Consider the following 21,473-nt stretch of genomic DNA (forward strand, 5'->3'; position numbering starts at 1 on the left):
CCATCATTGGGGATTTTTAAGAGCAGGTTGGACAAACACCTGTCAGGGATGGTCTAGAGATAATATTTAGTCCTGCCGTGAGTGCAGGGGACTGGACTAGATGACCTCTCAAGGTCCCTTCCAGTTCTATGATAAGTCCAAAGAAAGCAGCAGCGGCAGAGGGCAACAAGATCCCACCACGAGATGGCCTCTTTCCACACACATAATGCACCTCAGGACTCTGAATCTCCCTCCAAGAACTGGAGATGCCATCCAGGTTAGAAGCTGCTGACCTACGCTGGCTTCCTGACTTACTTTCAAACTTATTCACAGCACCAAGAGGAGAAAACTTCCTCAGCCATTTGACTCCCAGGACTTTGCATGGTGACAATTTGCTTGCAGCTGTTCTGTCTCCTGTGCGGACTCAGCAGCTGGCAGAGTTCCTACCAGGAACTCACAGTCAGCGTATGACGTGGCAGGGCAGGAGGGAAGTGAGGCCATCTGACTCGGTTACATTCAACAGGAGAGTCCACCCCTGCCCCTTCTGAAGTTAACACAGTCTGGTCCTGGCAGGAAATCAGGAATTCGCAAAAGTTCTCAAAGACACAGAGGTTCAGGCGGGAACATTCATGAGTGTGGAATTTCTTCAGGTGACCACCATAAATACTTCAGGATTGGCAACACTCTGAACTTTGCTCACCAGTCACAGCATGGCCGGGAGCCAGAGTGGAAGTTTCCTCACACCCTCCGCCAAAGCTCTGAACTGCAATCTAGAAGAATCACCTCACCCTCTAGACAGGTGAGACTCCGGCTAACAATCCGGAGCCAGGGAAAGCCAAAGAGCTGGTGGGAATTTTACAGTCAGATCTCACCTTCCATCAAAAAGTGAGCCAAATTCAGCCTCATTTTACAGGGACAGGAGAGAGAGAAGAGGAGAATCTCCAGAGAACTATGAACTGGCTGTTTTTCCATGTTTGCAATCACAAAGAAACCCTTGCTGGAGAGGTCAGGGAGGGGCTTTTGCATGTTCCTAGAGAGAGGGGTCGAACTTCCACTCAGGACAGGCAGCACAATGCAAACTGAGACTGTTCCCTTGTGAAAAAGACTGCTAACCCTTAAGTGTTAAAATTCCTTAAGTATCTGGGTCACTAGAACTCCTAAACATACTGATCTCAAGAGAAAATTAAACAACGCAGCGCTGACCGTGCTCTGGAGCTGACCCAGGACCAGTAAGACTGGCTGCCATGTGAGAGGCCAACTCTTGAAAGCAGATAGTGCTACCACCTGCATCTACGTGGGTTCATCGCTGTGGCACCACTAAGCACCTTACAAACAGCAATGCAGCCTCAACTCCCCCTCAATCTCATTCTCCCCACTTGACAAATAGGGAAACTAAGTCACAAAGCAGGGAGATGACTTGTCCATCAGCAGGCCAATGACAGAACTAAGATTAGCACTTACAAATTCCTGTACTAGCAGCAGGCCCTTTCCACAGATGTAAGACTGCATATCTGAGAGCTGGTGCGTTGCTAACGTATGCTTCCTAGAGGACTAAGACACTGTTTACAGAGCGAGTCCTGGCTTCAGAGGAAGCAGAAACTAAGGTGTTATTCCAATGGAGACAGACATACCCTTTGGCTGGAAGAGCCAAGAGATCTTCAGAACATGGACGTTTACCAAGGCCCACTATCTGAGCAGGCGCGTCTTCCTTCTCCACCTGTCCAGCTCATTCTGAGACCATCACTTTGAGTTTTTGACCATTAAAAAAGACAAATCAGAGTTTTCAAAGAAAAACAAGGTTGATCAGTTTCAAGTGCCGTTCTGGCTAATCTAATCCCTTTTCTACCAAGACAGACAAGGTGGGTGAGGCAAATTCTTTTATTGGACCAACTCCTGGTGGTGAGAGACAAACTTTCAAGCCACACAGAGCTCTTCTTCAGGGCTGGGAAAGGTACTCCTAGTGTCACAGCAAAATGCAAGGTGGAACAGAGTGTTTAGCATAAATAGTTAGCATATATCTTATGTTCTTATGACCATTCAAGGTGGTCATAGTACAAAAAGAGGGGGTTAGTAGGTTACAGATTGTTGTAATAAGCCATAAATCTGGTGTCTGTGCAGTCCATGATTGTTAGTGTCTAGCAAAGTAATAAATTTAAGCTCCCAGCAGCTACAACTACACTGCCATACACTTTATACCAAGGCACCCAAACCTTGCCCATCCATGACCTGAAATTGGCAACTTGCCAGGAATGCACAAATTTCCATAAAATGACAAACTGCACAGAGACTCCAGGGGCTGTATGAAATGCTCCATGCAGCTGCCAGGCTGCTCAGACTGTATGCTGGGACCTAGATCTACCCCAAGGCACTACACCTGTATTAAACAAGTACAGCCGCAGGCTGATTGTTAAGACACTCCACAGCTACGTTTAATCCACAGACCAAACTCTAGCTATCGCTGCACTCGATTTAGGCGCAGAGCAGTGAGATATAGACCCGTTAGGCTGGATGATCTATTTCCCTACAAGTGTGGGATACAGTCACCTAAAAGCGTGTGGATCAAGTGGGACTACACTGTGTCTTAGCCAGCAAGAAAAATCTGAGGCAGAGTTTTATTCAAAACTAATCAGTCCTCCTTGCCTGGGCCTTGCACCAAAACCAACTTCTAGCTTTGCAAACACAAAAGTTCAGAAAGAAATCTGTCTGCAGGTTTAGTGACATGACTAATATTTTCCATTTGTTTTAGTGTTCCTGAGTGAGACCCAAGTGTCACAGCTTCCTACAAGGCAGCATTTGCTCTACTCGGCCTCTGGAGAAAGATGCCTCCCCAGTGCTGGTTAGAAATGCTGATTACCCGACTCTAGGGAAATAACTAATGGGAGTTATCTGAAAAGCCCTGGACAGCACTAATCACATGTGAACCCTGAATATTCTGACCTCCCTTGGGAGCGTCACTGGAATAAGGACTTGTCACTTAGTGCTCTGAAGAGAAGGCCATCAAATGTAGGTATGATCCACCCTTTGCCTTCAACGCAACAAACAGTTTGGTCAGTAAAGGTACCTCACAAGACGTAGAGAATCTTTGCGGATATTCACCAAACTTCTCAGCGTCTTCACAGGCTCATGTGGGGCTGGTGTGACATAGGGAAACTAGAATGAGAGGCAAGGAGTTGCTTTGTTAATATACCAGCTTGAGAATTAACACTTTAAACAAGAAGCAACCTATCTAATACAAGAAACATCCACACTGTCCGAGATCATGCTTATGTCAACACTGGGCTGCAACCATCCACAGCTGGCACTAACCAGCAATCCCACTGGCAGGCTCAGTAGAGAGACTCAAGCTGAATAGGCCAGAGAGACTAATCAGTCCTCTCCAGCTCAGCAGCAGTCCCCACAGCAGAGTGTATGCACACTGGCAGGACACAGTGCAGAGCCTGTCCTGAAGCTGCCCATGCTGTCCCAATGCAGCACTTTTCACCACAACCAGACATCCATCTCTTAAATACCTCACAGCTCATGCACATCTACTGTTAAATTGTCTGCCACAGGCAGGAGGAGGCACCTCTTCATACTTGTGCTTTCTACTCCCCTCCTGGAAAGTTTGGTATTTGTTTAGTCTAAAATAAATCTCCATCCTTAGTTTGATAAGAAGGAATGTAACACGTTCCTAAGTACTACAGCCTAGGTTTGGCCACCTGAGCTCTTCTCCTGCTCAAAAGGGGGAAGTCTGAGGAAAAGACCCACGGGGAAATCCAGGACCAAGACTACTGTCATTATTCAAGAGAGACCAATTTACTTTCTCTCCCAGTCAGAACCAATAGCCTCAGAGGTGCACACAAAGGGGAAAAGAAAAAGGTCTTGGACAGGGTCTTTGGCAGCAGGGAGTTGGCTGAAAGCCTGCACTGAATTTATCCCCAGGTCTAAAACCTCCCTGCAGGAGAATCCAGGAGGTTATTGCAGTGCAACAGGTTTACAAGTGACTCCAAGGTAACTATACGGGAATCAGTGTCTCTCATCCTCAGTGCTGACATCAGGTCAGAACTACTCAGCTCAGCAGTCTGCATTAAAGGGTAAAAGAACTAATAGCAATTAGGCTATTCATATCAAGGCTGTTCATAAGGCTTGGACGCTTGTATAAAATGCCAAAGTTGAGAGTCAGGAGCTGTCACCCGTGACAAACTGAACCATGCAGCACTGTTACTTCCTGTTCATACCAAAGCAATCATGAGATGAAAAAATCTCTCTCCAAACAAAGCATTCTGCAATTCCATATTGCTGTCCATGCCAGGATCTCAGACCTCTTTACAGTCTTGTCAGACACCTGAGAGGTAGGCATTATCCCCATATTGCAAATTGGAAAACAGAAGCAGAGACAGGCTATGTGATTTGCCCAAAACCTGTGCTGCAGTGGGGCTGGATTGTGGCAGGATGGCATTTTTGCCACATGGAGGATGCCATTTTGTTCTCAAAATGGCATCCTCCATGCTGATGGGGGCTTTATACCAGATGCCCACTCACAAATATACCACTGCCCAAGATCACACAGCAAGTCACTGGCAGAGCCAGAAATGGAACATCCTGATCCCCTAGTACTGTGCACCAGCTCCAAGACAATGCTCAGTCTCCTCCTGGGTAAGTATCAAAGCTGGGTTTCCTACTGACAGACACATACAGATGTGAAATTCACAGCACATGTGAACTTGCCTGAACAGGTCTGTTCCCCAGGAAGTTTAAATCCATGTTCTCCCCAAAGAGGTAACCCTCGGGATGTGGGGTATCAAACTTCTCACCTCCCATGAAAAAGTGACTTGCAAAGTAGTTTCCTGGAAAGAGAAAAATAATAACGTGAGATTCATTCCTGGAGCATGGCAGAAATGTGCAGCATTTAGTTGGGGGGAAGGTGGCTGAGTGGGGGAGCATAAGACACAAACAAGACTTTTTTTTAGGCAACAGCCATAAATCACAGTGCCGCATTAGACAGCTCCTGGCAACGCTGCATCATGCGGAGTCAGCGCCAACAGCACTGGGCAAGAAGCAGCAACCAGAACCCTACAGAAAACAAGTCACTGGACGTTTTTCATAAAAATATGCCCTACTTCAAATGGGACTTATATCAGGGACGTTCTCTGGCCTGTGTCATACAGGCGGGCAGATGAGAGGATCACAGTGGGGCCTCATGGCCTTGGAATCAATGTATTACAGGGTTGTTAACCCTATCGTAAATTTCTCCCCCAAGGAAGGAAAGGGGCAGATTCTTCACAACACTGCTGAATTCTGGGAATTCTCCCACGTTCCAGCCTCATTTTCAAGGTCTGCCATCTGCCTAGCCAATGAGGAACAGACACATTTCCTTTCAGATCCCATGAATGTAGTTCCTCATACAGCCAGAGGAGTGACTGTCAAGCAATGCTTGGTTCTCCTCCCCTCCCCATGCTCCTACGGTGAAAACACATTAAGTCTTTACAGATAGGGTGCTAGAGGTAACCCACACAGATGCATGCCTTGATTAAACACAGACGGCTATAACTGTAAAAAACACAGACATCTGTAAGAGATAAATCCCAAGACTGAACACAACTTTCCCTCACCACAGATTCATCTAATTCCATTTCAAGGGGATGCACTGAGGCAGCAAATGGTGTGAGACGAAGCTGGGTGCAAGGTCATTGAAACTCCCCCCACCAGCAGTAACTGAATTACTCACAATGCCACACTCAATCTAGTCACTTGCAGAAAAGAGCTAGCCGCTTTGGGCAACTGCGGCTCTCAAATGCAGCTGTCACATGTTCACAGCACAGAGAAGTGAGAGGTGGCACAGACCTATTAAGACCCATCCAAGCAATCTTCCTGCAGTTTTGAAATGGGGCTTTTCCATGCCCACAATGAGAAAGGAAATGGGCCGAATATAGCTTCACTGTCTTGGCTCGGTGCAATATACAGGAATTTTGGGCCCCTCAAAAGAGCACTACCTAGAATGACTGCATCTGGAAGGTTATGGAGAGGAAGGAGAGGAATTCGATGGGCGGGATTCTCCATCCATCTGGCTAGCAGAACTGGTGAGTTGCTCTCTAAAAACAAGAGGGGTTTCATGAAAGGTTTCTGCTTTTTCAATTATATTTGTTCCTTTTGGCTCCAAGAAAGGCTTTTTTTTTTACCCTTCACAGCTGGTACCACTTTAATGATGAGCTCCCCACTGCTGAGCTCAGCTAACAAGCTCACAGACCTCCAGATGTTTGTATTTTAAAAACAAGCCTGCTCCCTGGATACACCAATCACAAGCTTCGCCTAGGTCCAGAATCTAGCTGGTACCAAGTCCACTGCAGCAGCATGGCAGTATTGAGGTATCCCAAACCACAGACCCCCAGGCAACTAGGAGCAAAAGGAAAAGCTATTCCGGTTACAAATCCAAGCCAGATTTTCTGCTCAATATAGCCACCCAGCCAAGGATGCATTGTGATATTTATGCTTATGCTGTGGTTTGTGAAAGCAGGATTTAGGAATCAATTTTACATTTTATGTAGGTCACGCAGGAGGATGTTTTGATGCATTTGATCTGATTAACTCCAAGGAAAATTCCTCTGCAAGAAATCTCAGAATTGCAGTGGCTGATTATCCTGGCTCAGTGTCAGATGGCTTGCTCTGCTCTGGTTTGGTATTCTGTGAATGGGACGTGTTAACAGGGTTATAGCTCATCTCAGTGAACCTGGATTTATGTGCAGTTCACATTAACATTACTGTACACAAATCCCCATATATTCAAAGGAGGTTGTATCCTTTAGTAGCGTCATCAGAGCATCCATGGTGCCTTTTCTCCCACAAGAACTCAAAGTGCTTTATACAACCATGAACCAACCTTGCATAGACCTACTCGTGTGAGTAAGGTTTGCAGGAGCAGGCACTATCCCCACATGGATCACTTTGCCCACCACTGATATGCAGCCCCAGCAGCTGTTCAAAAGAGCACAGCAATGCTACGCTACGTAGCAGTTCCGGATGAGAAGTAGGGCAGAATATCATAGCCAACTGGAACTGCAGGAGGGATTTTAGGAAGGTGGAACAGAACTGGCCGACTGTAATCTGGCCAGGACATTGCAGCTAGTATTTTCACACTTCTGAGAAGTGCTATTAGGATCTTTAATGTCCACAAATGATTAGATCTCTGTTTTTGTTCTCATCCAGAAGATGGCCCACCTAGCAACACAGCCACCCTCTAATTGCAAGCTAGAGCATCTGTTCGGTACTCAGTCAAGAATCTCTCCTCCATTATATTACATCCCGGAGCACCCACGATTTTACCTAAGGCAGTGGTTCTCAATCTGTGGTCCCCAGACCCCTGAGGGTCTGCAGACTATTTCTAAGGCAGGGGTCTCAAAGTCCCAGCCCGCGGACCAGCTGCGGCCTGAGAACCTCCCCAATGTGGGCCGCAGGGCTCCAGAAATTTTGGGACCGGGTCTCTCCCTTGGTCCCGCCCCTGGGCACTCCCCCTCCCCCGTGCATCCCCCAGGCAATTTAAAATGACCTGGGGCCCTGGCCACTACCGGCAGCGGAGCGGAGCTGAGCTGAGCGGCTTCCTGCGTGCTCGCTCCACGTGGCTGCTGGCCCCTCCCTGCTGCCCCAGGGCGGGGCAGGGCTGTGTCTCCACATGCTGCCCCCACCCCAAGCGCCCCTGCAGCCAATGGGAAGCTGCAGGGGCGGAGTCCCCCCCAGCACGCCCCGCCTTGGAGCCCCAGGTAAGCACCACACCCCCGGCCCCCTCCCAGAGCCTGCATCCCCATCCCCTCCCCACATACTCCCTCCCGCCCCCAAACTCCCTTCCAGAGCCTGCACCCCCTCCCCCTTCCCACACACCCCCAACCTCCCTACCAGAGTCTGCACCCATCCCCCCTCCTCCCTCCCAGAGCCTGCAAGCCCACCCCCTCCTTCTGCACCCATCCCCCCTCCTCCCTCCCAGAGCCTGCAAGCCCACCCCCTCCTCCTGCACCCCCACCCTCTGCCCCAGCCCAGAGCCTGCACCCAGCACCCAAACTCCCTCCCAGTCTGCACCCCAGACCCCCTCCCCCACCCAAACTCCCTCCCAGAGCCCAACCTCTCACCCCTTCTGCATCCAAACTCCCTCCCAGAGCCTGCACCCCAATCCCCTACCACAGACCTCCTCTCCCACCCAAACTCCCTCCCAGAGCCTTAGGCAGGTGGGGGGCAGAGTTTGGGGGGTGGGTTCTGGGCGGCATGAGTGACATTATTGGAGGATTTGAGGACTGGCACTGGCCCTAAGGTAAATTGAGTTTGAGACCCCTGGTCTAAGGGGTCCATGAAAGTTTGTTGTTACCATAGAACAGTGGTTTTCAACCTGTGGTCATTGGGCCCCTGGAGGTCTGCAGACTATGTCTAAGATTTCCAAAGGGGTCCGCATCTCCATTCAGGGCTGGCTCCAGGCACCTGCTAAGGGCTCCAGGCACCTGCCTGGGCAGCACATGCTAAGGGGCGGCACTCCGTCCATTCTTGGGGCGGCACAGTCCGGGTGGCAATAATGGTAGAGCCGGCCCTGTTTTCATTCAACATTTTTTAGGGGTCTGCAAACAAAAAAAGGCTGAGAACCACTGCCCTAGAGGCCTCTCATTCACAAGTACTGCCCAGGCCTGACCTCATTTAGCTTGCAAGATATCTGACAATATCACAGCCCTACCTCAGATGGGTGTTGGAAGGATAATGAATGTGTGAGGCACTCAGTGCTACGGAAAAGTCTATAAATAAAGCTTGCCATACTGATGGCAGGCTGTATATGCCATCCAAAGCTGGGGAGGACTTCCAAGTCAAAATGTGAATTCTTGCTCTGCGGATGGCCCTTCTGCCTTAAAGTAGTAAGGGTCTGCCTTGAGCCAGAGGTGCATGGTCCAGAGGACAGCCATTATGGGACCCCAAACACTATTCCTCTACTCCTCCCCTAGGGCAACTAGTAGATGTATGAGTGCACAGGCATGTAAAGTGCTCATTGAAAGGCAGGCATTCCAAGCAAGAAACACAGCACTGTGCAAATCCTAGAGAGCACAGGGCAAGGGGTTTATAGGAACTAAGAGGAAAAGAGCCAGAACAGCATCAGAAGCCCTTGGGGGTACTGGTAAAGACTTGGGGAAATATACTAAATTAGTGCTAGATGGTTACCTAACAAGTCAAAGCTGGCAGTTACCTGTGGTGACAGATTCATAATACAGTGTGCAATAGTCAGGAAAATATAAGGAGGTGAACACTGTGACCGGTTGGATCACAGAAACCCCCTTGGGAGCTGCCACCTGATGTGCAAAGACTACCCCTGCTCCTGTTTTCCCTGTCAGCTCAGGACTCCAGCAGCCTGTCTTGCTGAGCCAGACACTCCCGTCTGCTCCAACCCAGACCCAGGGTCTGAATTACTTGCCCCAAAGCTGCAGGTTTACCTGAAAACAGCTCACAGAAGTGTGCTTGTCTTTAGCACTCAGATGCCCAACTCCCAATGGGGTCTAAACCCAAATGAATCCATTTTACCCTGTATAAAGCTTATGCAGGGTAAACTCATAAACTGTTCGCCCTCTATAACACTGATAGAGAGAGATGCACAGCTGTTTGCTCCCCCAGGTATTAATACATACTCTGAGTTAATTTATAAATAAAAAGTGATTTTACTAAATACAGAAAGTAGGATTTAAGTGGTTCCAAGCAGTAACAGACAGAACAAAGTAGAGTTACCAAGCAAAATAAAAGAAAATGCGCAAATCTATGTCTAATCAAACTAAATACAGATAAGATCCTCACCAGTTCCAGAATGCTCCCTTTTACAGGCTAATTTCCTTTTAGCCTGGATCCAGCAATCACTCACACCCCCTGTTGTTACTGTCCTTTGTTCCAGTTTCCTTCAAGTATCCTGGGGGGGGTGGGGGGTGGAGAGGCTCCTTCTTTAGCCAGCTGAAGACAAAATGGAGGGGTCTCCCACAGGTTTAAATAGACTTTCTCTTGTGGGTGGAGACCCCCCTCCTCACTCCTATGCAAAGTCCAGCTCCAAGATGGAGTTCTGGAGTCATCTAGGCAAGTCACATGTCCCTGCATGACTCAGTCTTTACAGGCCAAAGCCATTGTCCACATGGTATCTTGTATGTCTCCAGGAAGACTTCTTATGTGGATTGGAGCATTCCAAGATGCATTGTACCCCAAGTGCTTCCTGATCAGGTACTTAGCCTTGCGAATTCCTTCCTAAAGAAGCTGACCAAATGCCTCACAAAGCTTACTTAGAAACCAAGCAAGTATACAGCCCATATTCTTAACCTCAAGTAGAAAATGATATATGTGTACAAATAGGATGAACAGATATAGTAGACCATAACCTTTACAGAGAGATGTTGCATGGCACAGGCAGCACAAAACATATTCCAGTTATGTCATACATACATTTATAAGCACACCCACCCCCCATAAAGCCTTATGGGGTACACTGTCACAAACACTTTTCACAAAGCGATCACTCTATGTCTGACCTATCAGGCCTCATCCGCAAAGGAAACCCGCTCAACACTTTCAAAAGATGAGCTTGGGAGCTTAAATTCATAACTTTGCTAGACACTAATAATCATGGTCTTAATAAAGACACGGTATTTATGGCTTATTACAACCACCTGTAAGCCATTAACCCCAGTTTTTGTCCTATGACTACAGGGGTGTTAACGGGCATCTTCATCTTTATTGGTCCCTTAGAATATGTGCTAACTACATATGCTAAACTATCTGTTCCACCTGTGACACTCTTAGCCCTGGTCTATCCTACAGAATTACTTCGGAAGAACTGTCGTTGAAGAGCTCCTTGTTGCTGTCCAGGATTCCGGTGTAAGGCTTTATGAGCCATGGGGTTAATGGGCAATGTTCCCTCTAATTAATTACATCCATGTGCGGAATGAATTTTGTTATGTGCACCAATATGGAGGTGATGTGGGGAGGGGCAGGGGTTCGGAGTGTGGGAGGGGGCTCAGGGCTGGGGCAGAGGGTTGGGGTGCGGGCGGGGGGTGAGGGCTCCGGCTGGGGGTGCGGGCTCTGGGGTGGGGCTAGGGATGCAGGGTTCAGGGTATGGGAGGGAGCTCAGGGTTGGGGCAGAGTGTTAAGAGTGTGGGGAGGGTGCGGGCTCTGGCTCTGGGGTGGGGCCGGGGATGAGGGGATTGGGGTGCAGGCTACCCCGGGGCTGTGGCGAGGAGAGAGGACTCTGCCCAGCCCTCTCGCACCGCGGCAGCTCTGGGACCAGGGGAAAAGGCGCCTCTCCCTAGCCGTGGCACCTCTGGGGCCGGTGGAGAGGCGCCTCTCTCCTCTCCAGTCCAGGCCCCTGTGGCTGCACATCTGTTCAGCCCTTGATAGCCTGCTGTGTGGCCGTGCGGCTTAGAGGAAACTTAGGTAAGGGGTAGGCTGGATCTCCCAAGATCACGACTGGCATTTCAACATCCCCCATTGGAATCGTCTGGTCTGGAAAGAAAGTCCCTGCATATAGCTTTCTATACAGGCCAGTGTTTCTGAAGATGCGTGGGCCAGGCACCCTCCTTGACCACCCCACGCTGATGTCAGTGAAATGATCCTGGTGATCCTCCAACGCCTGCAATACCCTAGAGAAGTAGCCCTTTCTGTTGATGCACTCCATTGCAAGGTGCTCTGGGGCCAAAATTGGGATATGGCTTCCATCTATCACCCCACTGCAATTAGGGAATCCCATTGCAGCAAAACCATGCACTGTTTCCTGCACATTGCTCAGCGTCACAGTCCTTTGCAGCAGGAAGCAATTAATGGCCCCGCACACTTGCATCACCACAACCCCCATGGTGGATACTTCCCAACTCCAAACTGACTTGTGAGTGACCGGTAGAAGTCTGGAGTTGCCAGCTTCCACACAGCGATCACCACGTGCTTTTCCACTGTGACGGCAGCTCTCATATTGGTATCCTTGCGCTGCAGGGCAGGGGTGAGCTCCGCACAGAGCTCAAGGAAAGTGGCTTTGCACATCCGAAAGTTCTGCAGCCACTGCTCCTCATCCCATACCCGCATCACAGTACGATCCCACCACTCAGTGCTTGTTTCCTGAGTCCAAGGCCAGGTCTACACTAACCCCCCCACTTCGGACTAAGGTACGCAAATTCAGCTACGTTAATAACGTAGCTGAATTCGAAGTACCTTAGTCCGAAGTTACCGCGGTCCAGACGCGGCAGGAAGGCTCCCCCGTCGATGCTGCGTACTCCGCTCGCCGAGCTGGAGTACCAGCGTCGAAGGCGAGCACTTCCGGGATCGATCCGGGGCACTTCCGGGATCGATCCGGGATCGATTTTTCGCGTCTTAACCAGACGCGATAAATCGAACTCAGAAAACCGATTGCTTACATCCGGACCCGGATGTAAGTGAAGACGTACCCCAATAGTGACAGTCCACCGGGTGCAGCTGTTCCATGAATGCCAACATAAGCCTTGAATTGTTTCTTTCCATGGCACAGAGCAGGGCAGGCAGCACAGATTCTTGTTCAGATTCACAGCTCATGAAATACTGCAGGATCAGCCGCGCTGTGTTCATAACGCTCAGCACAACACTGGAGAGCAGTTCAGGATCCATGCTTTCAGGCAGAGATGGCGGGCACACAGTTCACAGGGGCAGTTGAAAAATGGCACGAAATGTAGTCAGCCGCCCATGGAACAATGAGACAGAAAAAACTGCATCATGGGGTGGTAAGCCTGCCCCTATGATCAGGGCCGACTCCAGGGTTTTTGCCGCCCCAAGCAGCAAAAAAAGGGGGGAAAAAGCCGCGATCGCGATCTGCGGCACTTCGGCAGCAGCTCTACCGCTGCCACTTCATTCTTCGGCGGCAGGTCCTTCGCTCCAAGAGGGACTGAGGGACCCGCTGCCGAAGAGCCGGACATGCTGCCCCCCTCCGTTCGCCACCCCAAGCACCTGCTTGCTGAGCTGGTGCCTGGAGCCGGCCCTGCCTATGATGCACCGTGATCCATTCCCAGAACTCCTTGTGACAGAAGGTGGTGAGTTGCACACTGGGGTAGCTGCCCCACGGTGCACTGCTCTCTCTGTCAGTGCGAGAGCACAAACTGGGGACGTGCTCCACCGACACAAGGAGTGTTGTGTGAATGTGCACAAGCAATGTAATTACAGCGATTTGTGATCATCAACGTAACTTAAGTCAACTTAACTCTGTAGCATAGACATGGCCTAAATTTAAACCTCTACTACCAATGACACAAGCTGCTCAACCACAGTCACAGCTGACTTTTGAAGCTTGCCCAAAATAAAGAGAACACAGAACTCTTTATAAAGTCCTTACCCTGTTTAACTAGCACCTCAGATTCTTAGAACAAGGAGAATTTGAAGAGAAAAAAAATCCAATTGAGTTTTCCCTGCTCATGCTGGGTTTGCTTCTTTGCATTTTCCTCTGGACACATACTAAATTAGTCAGTTTCATTTTCTGGCTTCCATGTGTTTAGCACAAAGTGATAGGCTTCCAGTACTGTCCTGGAAGGTTTACACTACATTAAAAGAAACTTTGCTATTCATTGAACTTCACTGTGTGCTCACCCATTCCCCCCTACCATTTTTTTTTTTTAAGCAAAATTCAGATTTTGGGCTTGATTTTTGTTTTAAATATATTTTTAAAGACCCAAACGTCTTACCTAGTGCTACTGCAACTTTAGCATGCTTGACTTCAACTTTAGAGTCAGAAATTCCAAACATTCAGGGTGGGGAACTCAGAACTGCTACGCATCCTATATGTTTCATGATGCAAACATTAAGGTTTCACCCTTTAACAAGAGGAATATAAAATGCTCTTGTTTATTTTGGTGACATATAAAATTCACCCTTCCACGTGCCCATAATAGAATTTTTTTTTTAAAGTAAATCTCTGTCTTCTCACAGACAGAATAAAAATAGTGCACACTTATTTTGTGACTGAGTTAAAGGTGACCTGCAAAGAAAAAAAAATCACGTTTTTTTCTTTTTAATTTGTTTCTTCAGAATGTATAATGGCAGCATGAAAGTTGGGTGGGTGGTTGTTTTAGTTGTTTTCTGGTTACTTTTTACATTAGAAATGCAGGTCTTGTTTACCCCAGAATATTCTACAGAGCATTAGAGAACTGATAGGGTTACCACAAAACCACAGTACACACAAGTGAAATCTGACAGACATGGGAAACTATTTTTATTCATACTAATTAAATCTTTGTTTCTTTTTGTTAACAGCTATTTAACTCAATTGCCCAACATGCTTGGGAGAAAAGAAGTCTTTGTTAAATATTTAACATTTCCCCCCCCCCCCCATACTCATGCACTCCTTCAATGAAGGACCAAGTAGGAATAAATTCGACATGAATAGTCCTACTGAAGTCAATGTGTGTCAAATTGTAAGTGTTAGAGGCCTCTGCTTACAAAAACAAAACGCCTACTAGCGATAGCAAAAGTCTGTCATACTCCTTGTATACAGTATTTGCTTCAATAGAGGAATGTTTATTAAAAAAAGCAGGAGCTAGAACTCAACTTTCATTCTAGCATCTCTGCCCATCACATTATCGTCTTGTGAATGACTAGCATCTCTCGCTCCTTGCTGCTGGCCAAGTCTTGCTTAACAATTGCCAGCTGTGCTAAAGGATTATGCTCAACCCTTTGGCCCAGTAGCTGGAAACTGGGGCTCAGCAGCTTGATCAGAGGAGGAAGCTAAGGAGGCAAACAACAGGGTACTGCATACAGGGTTTGGAGAGAAGCAAGTGATGCTCCAGGACAGGATCCAAGGGCTTGTCTATACTTACGCGGTAGTTTGACGGCTGGCAATCGAACTTCTGGGTTCGATTTATCGCGTCTTGTCTGGACGCGATAAATCGATCCCGGAAGTGCTCGCCGTCGACTGCGGTACTCCAGCTCGGCGAGAGGAGTACCGCGGAGTCGACGGGGGAGCCTGCCTGCCGCGTGTGGACCGCGGTAAGTTCGAACTAAGGTATGTCGACTTCAGCTACGTTATTCACGTAGCTGAAGTTGCGTACCTTAGTTCGAATTGGGGGGTTAGTGTAGACCAGGCCCAAGTGAGTTAAATCAGTATTTGGGAGAAGTCTAGGCAATCTTGACACTACGGTGACACTTTTAATGATGGAACCAGAATAGTACAGTGAAAGCATGCCTCCATACCCCTCTGGTTTCTAACAGAGTTTGCTAACTAGGAAGGATTCCCATTAGACACTTTGGCCCAGAGCCACAAAAGGACTTAGGTATTGCAATGCCCAACTTTCAGGCACCTAGAAAAAAAAATCAGGAGCAATACTGCAATCCACAAAGCCTGAGTTAGGGGCCTTGTCTCCATATACACAATGAATGGTGAGAGAGCGACGCCTTAGAAGGCAATTCACAAAAGCCAGCTCACTAGGCAGGGAGCCAACAAAGCTTATCAATTGGAGATGCCAAGGAGAGGGGTGTGTGCTAAGCCTTTTCCCTCTCTCTGAGATAGGTAAGTAAGTTCAGGCTGCAGGGAGGTACTGGTCTCTGCTTAGCTACCCACAAACAGGAACCTCCCCTCCCCTCCCCGCCCCCCACTCCAGTCAGGCAGCTGCACCTATTGTGTTTCTTGTGGGAATGAGTGAGGCACCTGCCTTGCTCCACACAAAACGGCCAAAGGAAGAGGCAAGCATCTCTGGGTAACATGTGCAATGAGGTTTTTGCTAAGAAGAACAAAACACATGAGAAACTGCCACCAAAAATGGCCTCCTTCAGAGAGCACCTGAAAAATGCAAATCATCAGTCAGTCATATGGAATCATGCAACAGTTCAGTATCTTCACATGTCCCATCTGCAACAGATGGGTGATAGACAGCACGGGACATCTTGTTCCGAACACGATGGTGCTGCCGCCTGCCCCAGAAACCATCCTCACCTTTGTGCAATGTGGCTGAGAGTGTACCAGTGCAACAAGGAGACGCAAATGTCGCAGGGAAGATTTGGTGTGCTCCAACGCATGCAGCTGGGACAGTGACAAGTGTAGCAACAGACTAACGAACTCATCAGACACAGATTCTGAGGGGGAGTAGAAATGTATCAACTATCTGCAAATTACTGTGACTATTTTTGTGAGTAAATATAGCTTGAAGGGGTGTTGCATTAGACTTTCACTAGCTCATCGTTATATGTAGGAATTACATAAGAGTACGTGGTTATACTTCGTTATTCACAAGGTATGTTCAAGACATTCTACAGCCCTTATACAACACTAATGAGACTTAGACGCCGTTTACACGTACTGTTGTATTCAGTGATAGCAAGAAGATAATTTACAGTTGTACCACAGGAGCTTTAAAGCAGATATCAAAAGTATGTTATAATAAGGGGGTAGGCCTGATCTGCCTAACTGCATAAAAATAGACAGAAAAACTTCTCTCCAATCAGTCCATTTTACAAATAATGACAAGTACTTTGATGTATTACATGGTACAAACAAGTTCATACTGTCATAGGACTACAAACTTTGTTTAACCGAAGGCAGAAAAATACAGGAAAATGCGTATCACCTGGGGCTAAATATTTCCTGAACTTTCCAAAACAGTACAATTTGAGCACCAAGTTGCATTAATTGGATTTAGAAGCTTTCTGGCCATTTTGGTCAAAGTTAAACTACATTTCTATGAGTTACTGCCCTTTTTGAAAAAAGAAGAGGAGTACTTGTGGCACCTTAGAGACTAACAAATTTATTTGGGCATAAGCTTTCGTGGGCTAAAACCCACTTAATCAGATGCATGGAGTAGAAAATACAGTAGGAAGATACATATATACAGAGAACATGAAAAGATGGGGGTTGCCATACCAACTCTAACAAGACTAATCAATTAAGGTGGGCTATTATCAGCAGGAGAAAAAAAACTTTTGTAGTGATAATCAGGATGGTCCATTTCAAACAGTTGACAAGAAGGTGTGAGTAACAGTAGGGGGAAAATTAGCATGGGGAAATCGTTTTTAGTTTGTGTAATGACCCATCCACTCCCAGTCTTTGGTCAAGCCTAATTTAATGGTGTCCAGTTTGCAAATTAATTCCAGTGACTGTCCGGTTTGGCCAATGTACATGGCAGAGGGGCATTGCTGGCACATGATGGCATATATCACATTGGTAGATGTGCAGGTGAACGAGTCCCTGATGGTATGGCTGATGTGATTAGGTCCTATGATGGTTACAAATAATAATAAATTCCAGAAACCAATGGAAGCTTGCACAGCTCTCCAACAGCTTCTGTACATGGGAAACCAGGTGCAAAATGGGCTAATGTTTCCTCTCTCCCACCTTTGTCTGTCTTGTTTATTTATATTACAAGCTCTTCAAAGTAAGGTTTCTGTCTTATTTGAGTATGTGTAGCCCAAATGGAACCTCAGTTCTAATTGAGGCCTCTCAGTGTTGTTAGTTTATAGTAGCAGTAATAAAATAAAGGGAACCAATCACTTTTTTTGGCCAGCCAAACAAAATACCAAGAAGCAGCTACTAACATTTGCCAAGTAATGGACTCTAAGTAATGGAGTCAACTCCATTATGCAGCGCTATGGGAGGAGGAACATTAAGCATGAAGACTGCACCAAGGACTTGCGTGTTATGCTGCTGATCGAGCCAGAGCTGCAGGAGGGGACTCAGTTGTTCCCCTGTGATTGCCTATTTGTGGCCCATTTTGTATGGGCACCACTTCCCCTTCCCCACACAAAAATTTGCCGGACCAGCTGGCATGTGTGCCCATTTCTGGCTTGCCCCTCAAGCTAGTTGGCCATCAGTAGAGCCAGCTCAGTCTCCACCCAGCAGATGAATGAGGCTAAAAGGTACTAGTAAAAAGGAATGAAAGGAGATCACGGGTTTTGCTCTAGTGAAGGAGTGCTTAGAAGGGTGGGCAAAAACTTTTTGGCCCGAGGGCCACATCTGGGTATGGAAATTGTATGGCAAGCCACGAATGCTCACGAAATTGGGGGTTTGGGTGCGAGAGGGGGTGAGGACTCCAGCTGGGGGTGCTGGCTTGGGGGTGGGGCCAGAAATTAGGAGTTCAGAGTGCGGGGGTGGGCTCTGGGCTGGGACAGGGGGTTGGGGTGCGGGGGAGAGGTGAGGGCTCCAGCTGGGGGTGTGGGCTCTGAGGTGGAGCTGGGAATGCAGGGTTGGGGGTGTAGAAGGGTGCTTCGGGTTGGGACCAAGGGGTTAGGAAGGTGGGAGGGGGATCAGGGCTGGGGCAGGGGGTTGGGGTGCGGGGTGCAGGCTCCACATGGCGCTTACCTCAAGCAGCTCCCAGAAGCAGCGGCACGTCCCCCCTCTAGCTCCTACGCAGAGGCACAGCCGGGCAGCTCTGTATGCTGCCCCGTCCGCAGACGCCACCCTTGCAGCTCCCATTGGCCTTGGTTCCCAGACAATGGGAGCTGTGGGGGCGGTGCTTGGGGAGAGGGCAGCGCGCTGAGCCCCCTGGTTGCCTCTACATGTAGGAGCCAGAGGGGGGACATGCCGCTGCTTCCAGGAGCCTTGTGGAACCACGGCATGCGCGGAGCGGGACAAGCCTCCGACCCCACTCCCCGGCTGGAGCACCGGAGCAGTGCAAGCCCCCAACCCCACTCACCGGCAGGAGCTCAAGGGCCGGATTAAAACATCTGAAGGGACGGATATGGCCTACGGGCCGTAGTTTGCCCACCCCTGGTTTAGACAGAATCCTAACTCACTTCACCCTGCTAGGCTGGGAGCTCACAGCACCAAGGCAGAGCTCCAGGTCTTCTGCTAGCACATGGAGAAGGCAGCTGAGGAGTGGGAATAGCTAACATGGTGCTCTGCTCCTGGAGCGACAGCTTTCATCTACTTTTGCATGTCCAGCAACCGTAGAATGACTGCGGGACTAGCAAGAGGTCCTTCTCTTCCTCTACAAATCCCTCAACAGGCAAGATCCTCGCTGTATCAGTGCCTGTCTTGTCTCCCCAACTCCCTGAGGGACAATGCGGCCAGCCAAAAAACTGACTCAACTCTCTTGGGGGTGCAGACGGTGTTTTCAGAGAAGTCTTGCTGTAGAATGGTGTATAAGCATCTCCTCTACAAAGATAGCTGGTAAAAGGCCTGGCAACACTTCACTGGTAACCATCCTCCAACATGATCCATCAGAAATACAAAAAGAGACAAAGAATATGGGACAAGTTGGACGCAGCACCAGTGCTCTGCTAACTCTCCTGCATAGCTATCATAGCATAGGCACATCAGAAGGGCATACATGAAAACCAAGTATTCATCACAGCCCTCGTATCCAGTGATAGCCCACCAAGGTGCTGTCACTCTGCATGACCTGGCAAGCTGTCATGTTCCTTTCAACATGAAGGTTGTCATCTTTCTTATTTAAAAACTGCATTATTTCATTATTTCTAACAGTGTCCTTTCTGGAAGCCTTCTTTAAAGCCATTTTTGGCCTAAAGGATTTTGTCCCTAGTTGAAAACTTGAGTCTTTGCAAATGATCCAGAGACTGGTTCACTCGATTTGAGCTGTCGCAGCAGCATGTCATGCACACTCACAGTGAGCCTGTAGGGGCTCAAATCACAGGTGGCAGAGAACCTGATGTGCAACAGGAGACACTTGGAGACGAATTAGCAATTAAAATAGGATAGAATTTGTGGATAAAAACGTCAGCTGAGATGTTCTGAAAGACAGCCAAAACCACAGTATATGTACTCAGGAGACTGGTCAGGCATGTGCGTGCATGGACACACAGCAAAACTAAAGAAAATACAAAGATTCCTTTTAATATCTCTATCAGTAACAGAGGTAGATGCAAAGGGAAAGCATCAAGTTAAAAATCTTATTAAAAACAAGTTTTAACTACCGCATCGTGATCCACAAATAATTAACATATAATTGCTTTGCACAGTTTAACTTTTGTATTTCTCCCAGCCTAGACCATGAAATCAAAACTAGTCACCTGCATTTGTTTCTGGTCTATTTCATTTTCAGTTCTCAGGCCCTGGTCCTCTGGTAGCCTTTCAGCCTGAGGGCCAAACATGTTAGTCCCAAAAGTCAAGGGTCACAAATCAACAGCTCAGGGACAGATTTTCTGCCCTATTTTGCTCCCTTTGCGCTGCTTAGGTGGCGCAGAAGAAGCAGAAGCTATCTGCGGACCCCTGCTGTGGATTTATTTTTTGCTGTATTCATAACTTTTTGTCTCCAAACCAGGAGGCGGCTGTCTTGGTTCCTGGTGAATTATGTCTTTTCTCAAAGGGATCAACCTTTAATGTTTATAGAACACTAGGGCAGCAGCTTTTCCATAAATGCTCCAGGCTCTAGATTTTCCATCTCCGCTGGACAGCCCCGAATACACACGTTTTGGGATTATGCTTGGTCTACTGGTAGCTCTACCTGGCTTTTCAACCCAGCGCTGTCTTTTGTCAGTCCTTTGTTCTAAGCAGTAACCACCACTGAGGATGGAGTTTGTACATTCACTCCAGATTGATCCAATTCAATCATTTTAATTTCTCCTCCAAAGAAGTCAGAGGGTTGGAGTTTACCTAGTCCAGAAGTAAGGTTACTCTAAGGCCTGGTCTACACTACAAAGTTAGGTCGACGTATACCACCTTGTATTAACCTCGCTGTGCATGTGTCTCTACACTTAAATTTGTCTCCCACCGATGTAAGTGCTCCATTACAGCAATGCAGTAGCACCACCTCCCTGAGAGGTGTAGAGCCAGGGTCGACATACTGAGATCGATGCAGTGAAAGTGTAGACACTGCATTACCTATGTCGACCTTAACAGTCCTCCAGCAGCTGACCTTTAAAACCCCGCCATTTTTTGAAATGCCTATTCCCGATTGGACAGCTTGGCAAGCACACCTAGCAGTCATCTACTATTGTGTGCAACTGCCCAGCGGTCTATGCCTGCTACATGCATCCAGGGGCTCCAGCTATACCTCAAGCCAGTATCCGTTTGAGACTCTACTGCAGTTCAGTCAGTCATGGCATTGAGCACAGGCGAGCCTGATGCGGGGGAAGGAACATCAGGTAACCGTGTAAATGTATGTCCCATTATAATGATATACTGATGGCACCCCTAATGTAGCAGCTATCGACTTTGCATTAATTTACTTATACTAGGAGAGGTAGAGGAGTTCTCTGCTTTTCATTGCCCTGTACAGTTTGAGAAAGGGGGCCATACAGAGCAGTTTGTGTGCACAGGGATGTCCCCTGAATACTCCCGAGAGCGCTCAATGAAACATTCCTGGAGGTACTTTGCAGTCCTCTCCCAAAGGTTTCTAGGGATGACAGCCTTATTTCTTCCTCCGCAGTAGGACACTTTCCCACACCAGTGGGTGATAACATTGCCAGGCACCATTGCAGCACACAGGCTAGTAGCGTCACATACCCTGACCTATGAAAGCCACGGTTGCTGTATGTGTAGCCAAAATGGACATGAACGTTCTTTCTCCTTGTTAAGTTCCATTCATGTATTAAGATTTTTATGTATTTGCTTTTAAATTGCACACGGG

At 48.0% G+C, this 21,473-nt stretch overlaps 1 protein-coding gene across 1 annotated transcript in view; it reads right to left on the reverse strand.

The window, feature by feature from the left end:
• MGRN1 (mahogunin ring finger 1) overlaps window positions 1-21,473 on the reverse strand; it is a 106,284-nt gene that overhangs the window by 80,549 nt on the left and 4,262 nt on the right. Inside the window, exons 2-3 of the mRNA XM_065412015.1 lie at window positions 4,687-4,805; window positions 3,041-3,129 (exon numbers count right to left, since the gene is read on the reverse strand). Of these exons, the coding sequence (XP_065268087.1) occupies window positions 3,041-3,129; window positions 4,687-4,805 (208 nt within the window). The remainder of the gene's footprint in view (window positions 1-3,040; window positions 3,130-4,686; window positions 4,806-21,473) is intronic.

The sequence above is a fragment of the Emys orbicularis genome, chromosome 10 (genome assembly GCF_028017835.1).
Source record: "Emys orbicularis isolate rEmyOrb1 chromosome 10, rEmyOrb1.hap1, whole genome shotgun sequence".
Lineage (NCBI taxonomy): Eukaryota > Metazoa > Chordata > Testudines > Emydidae > Emys > Emys orbicularis.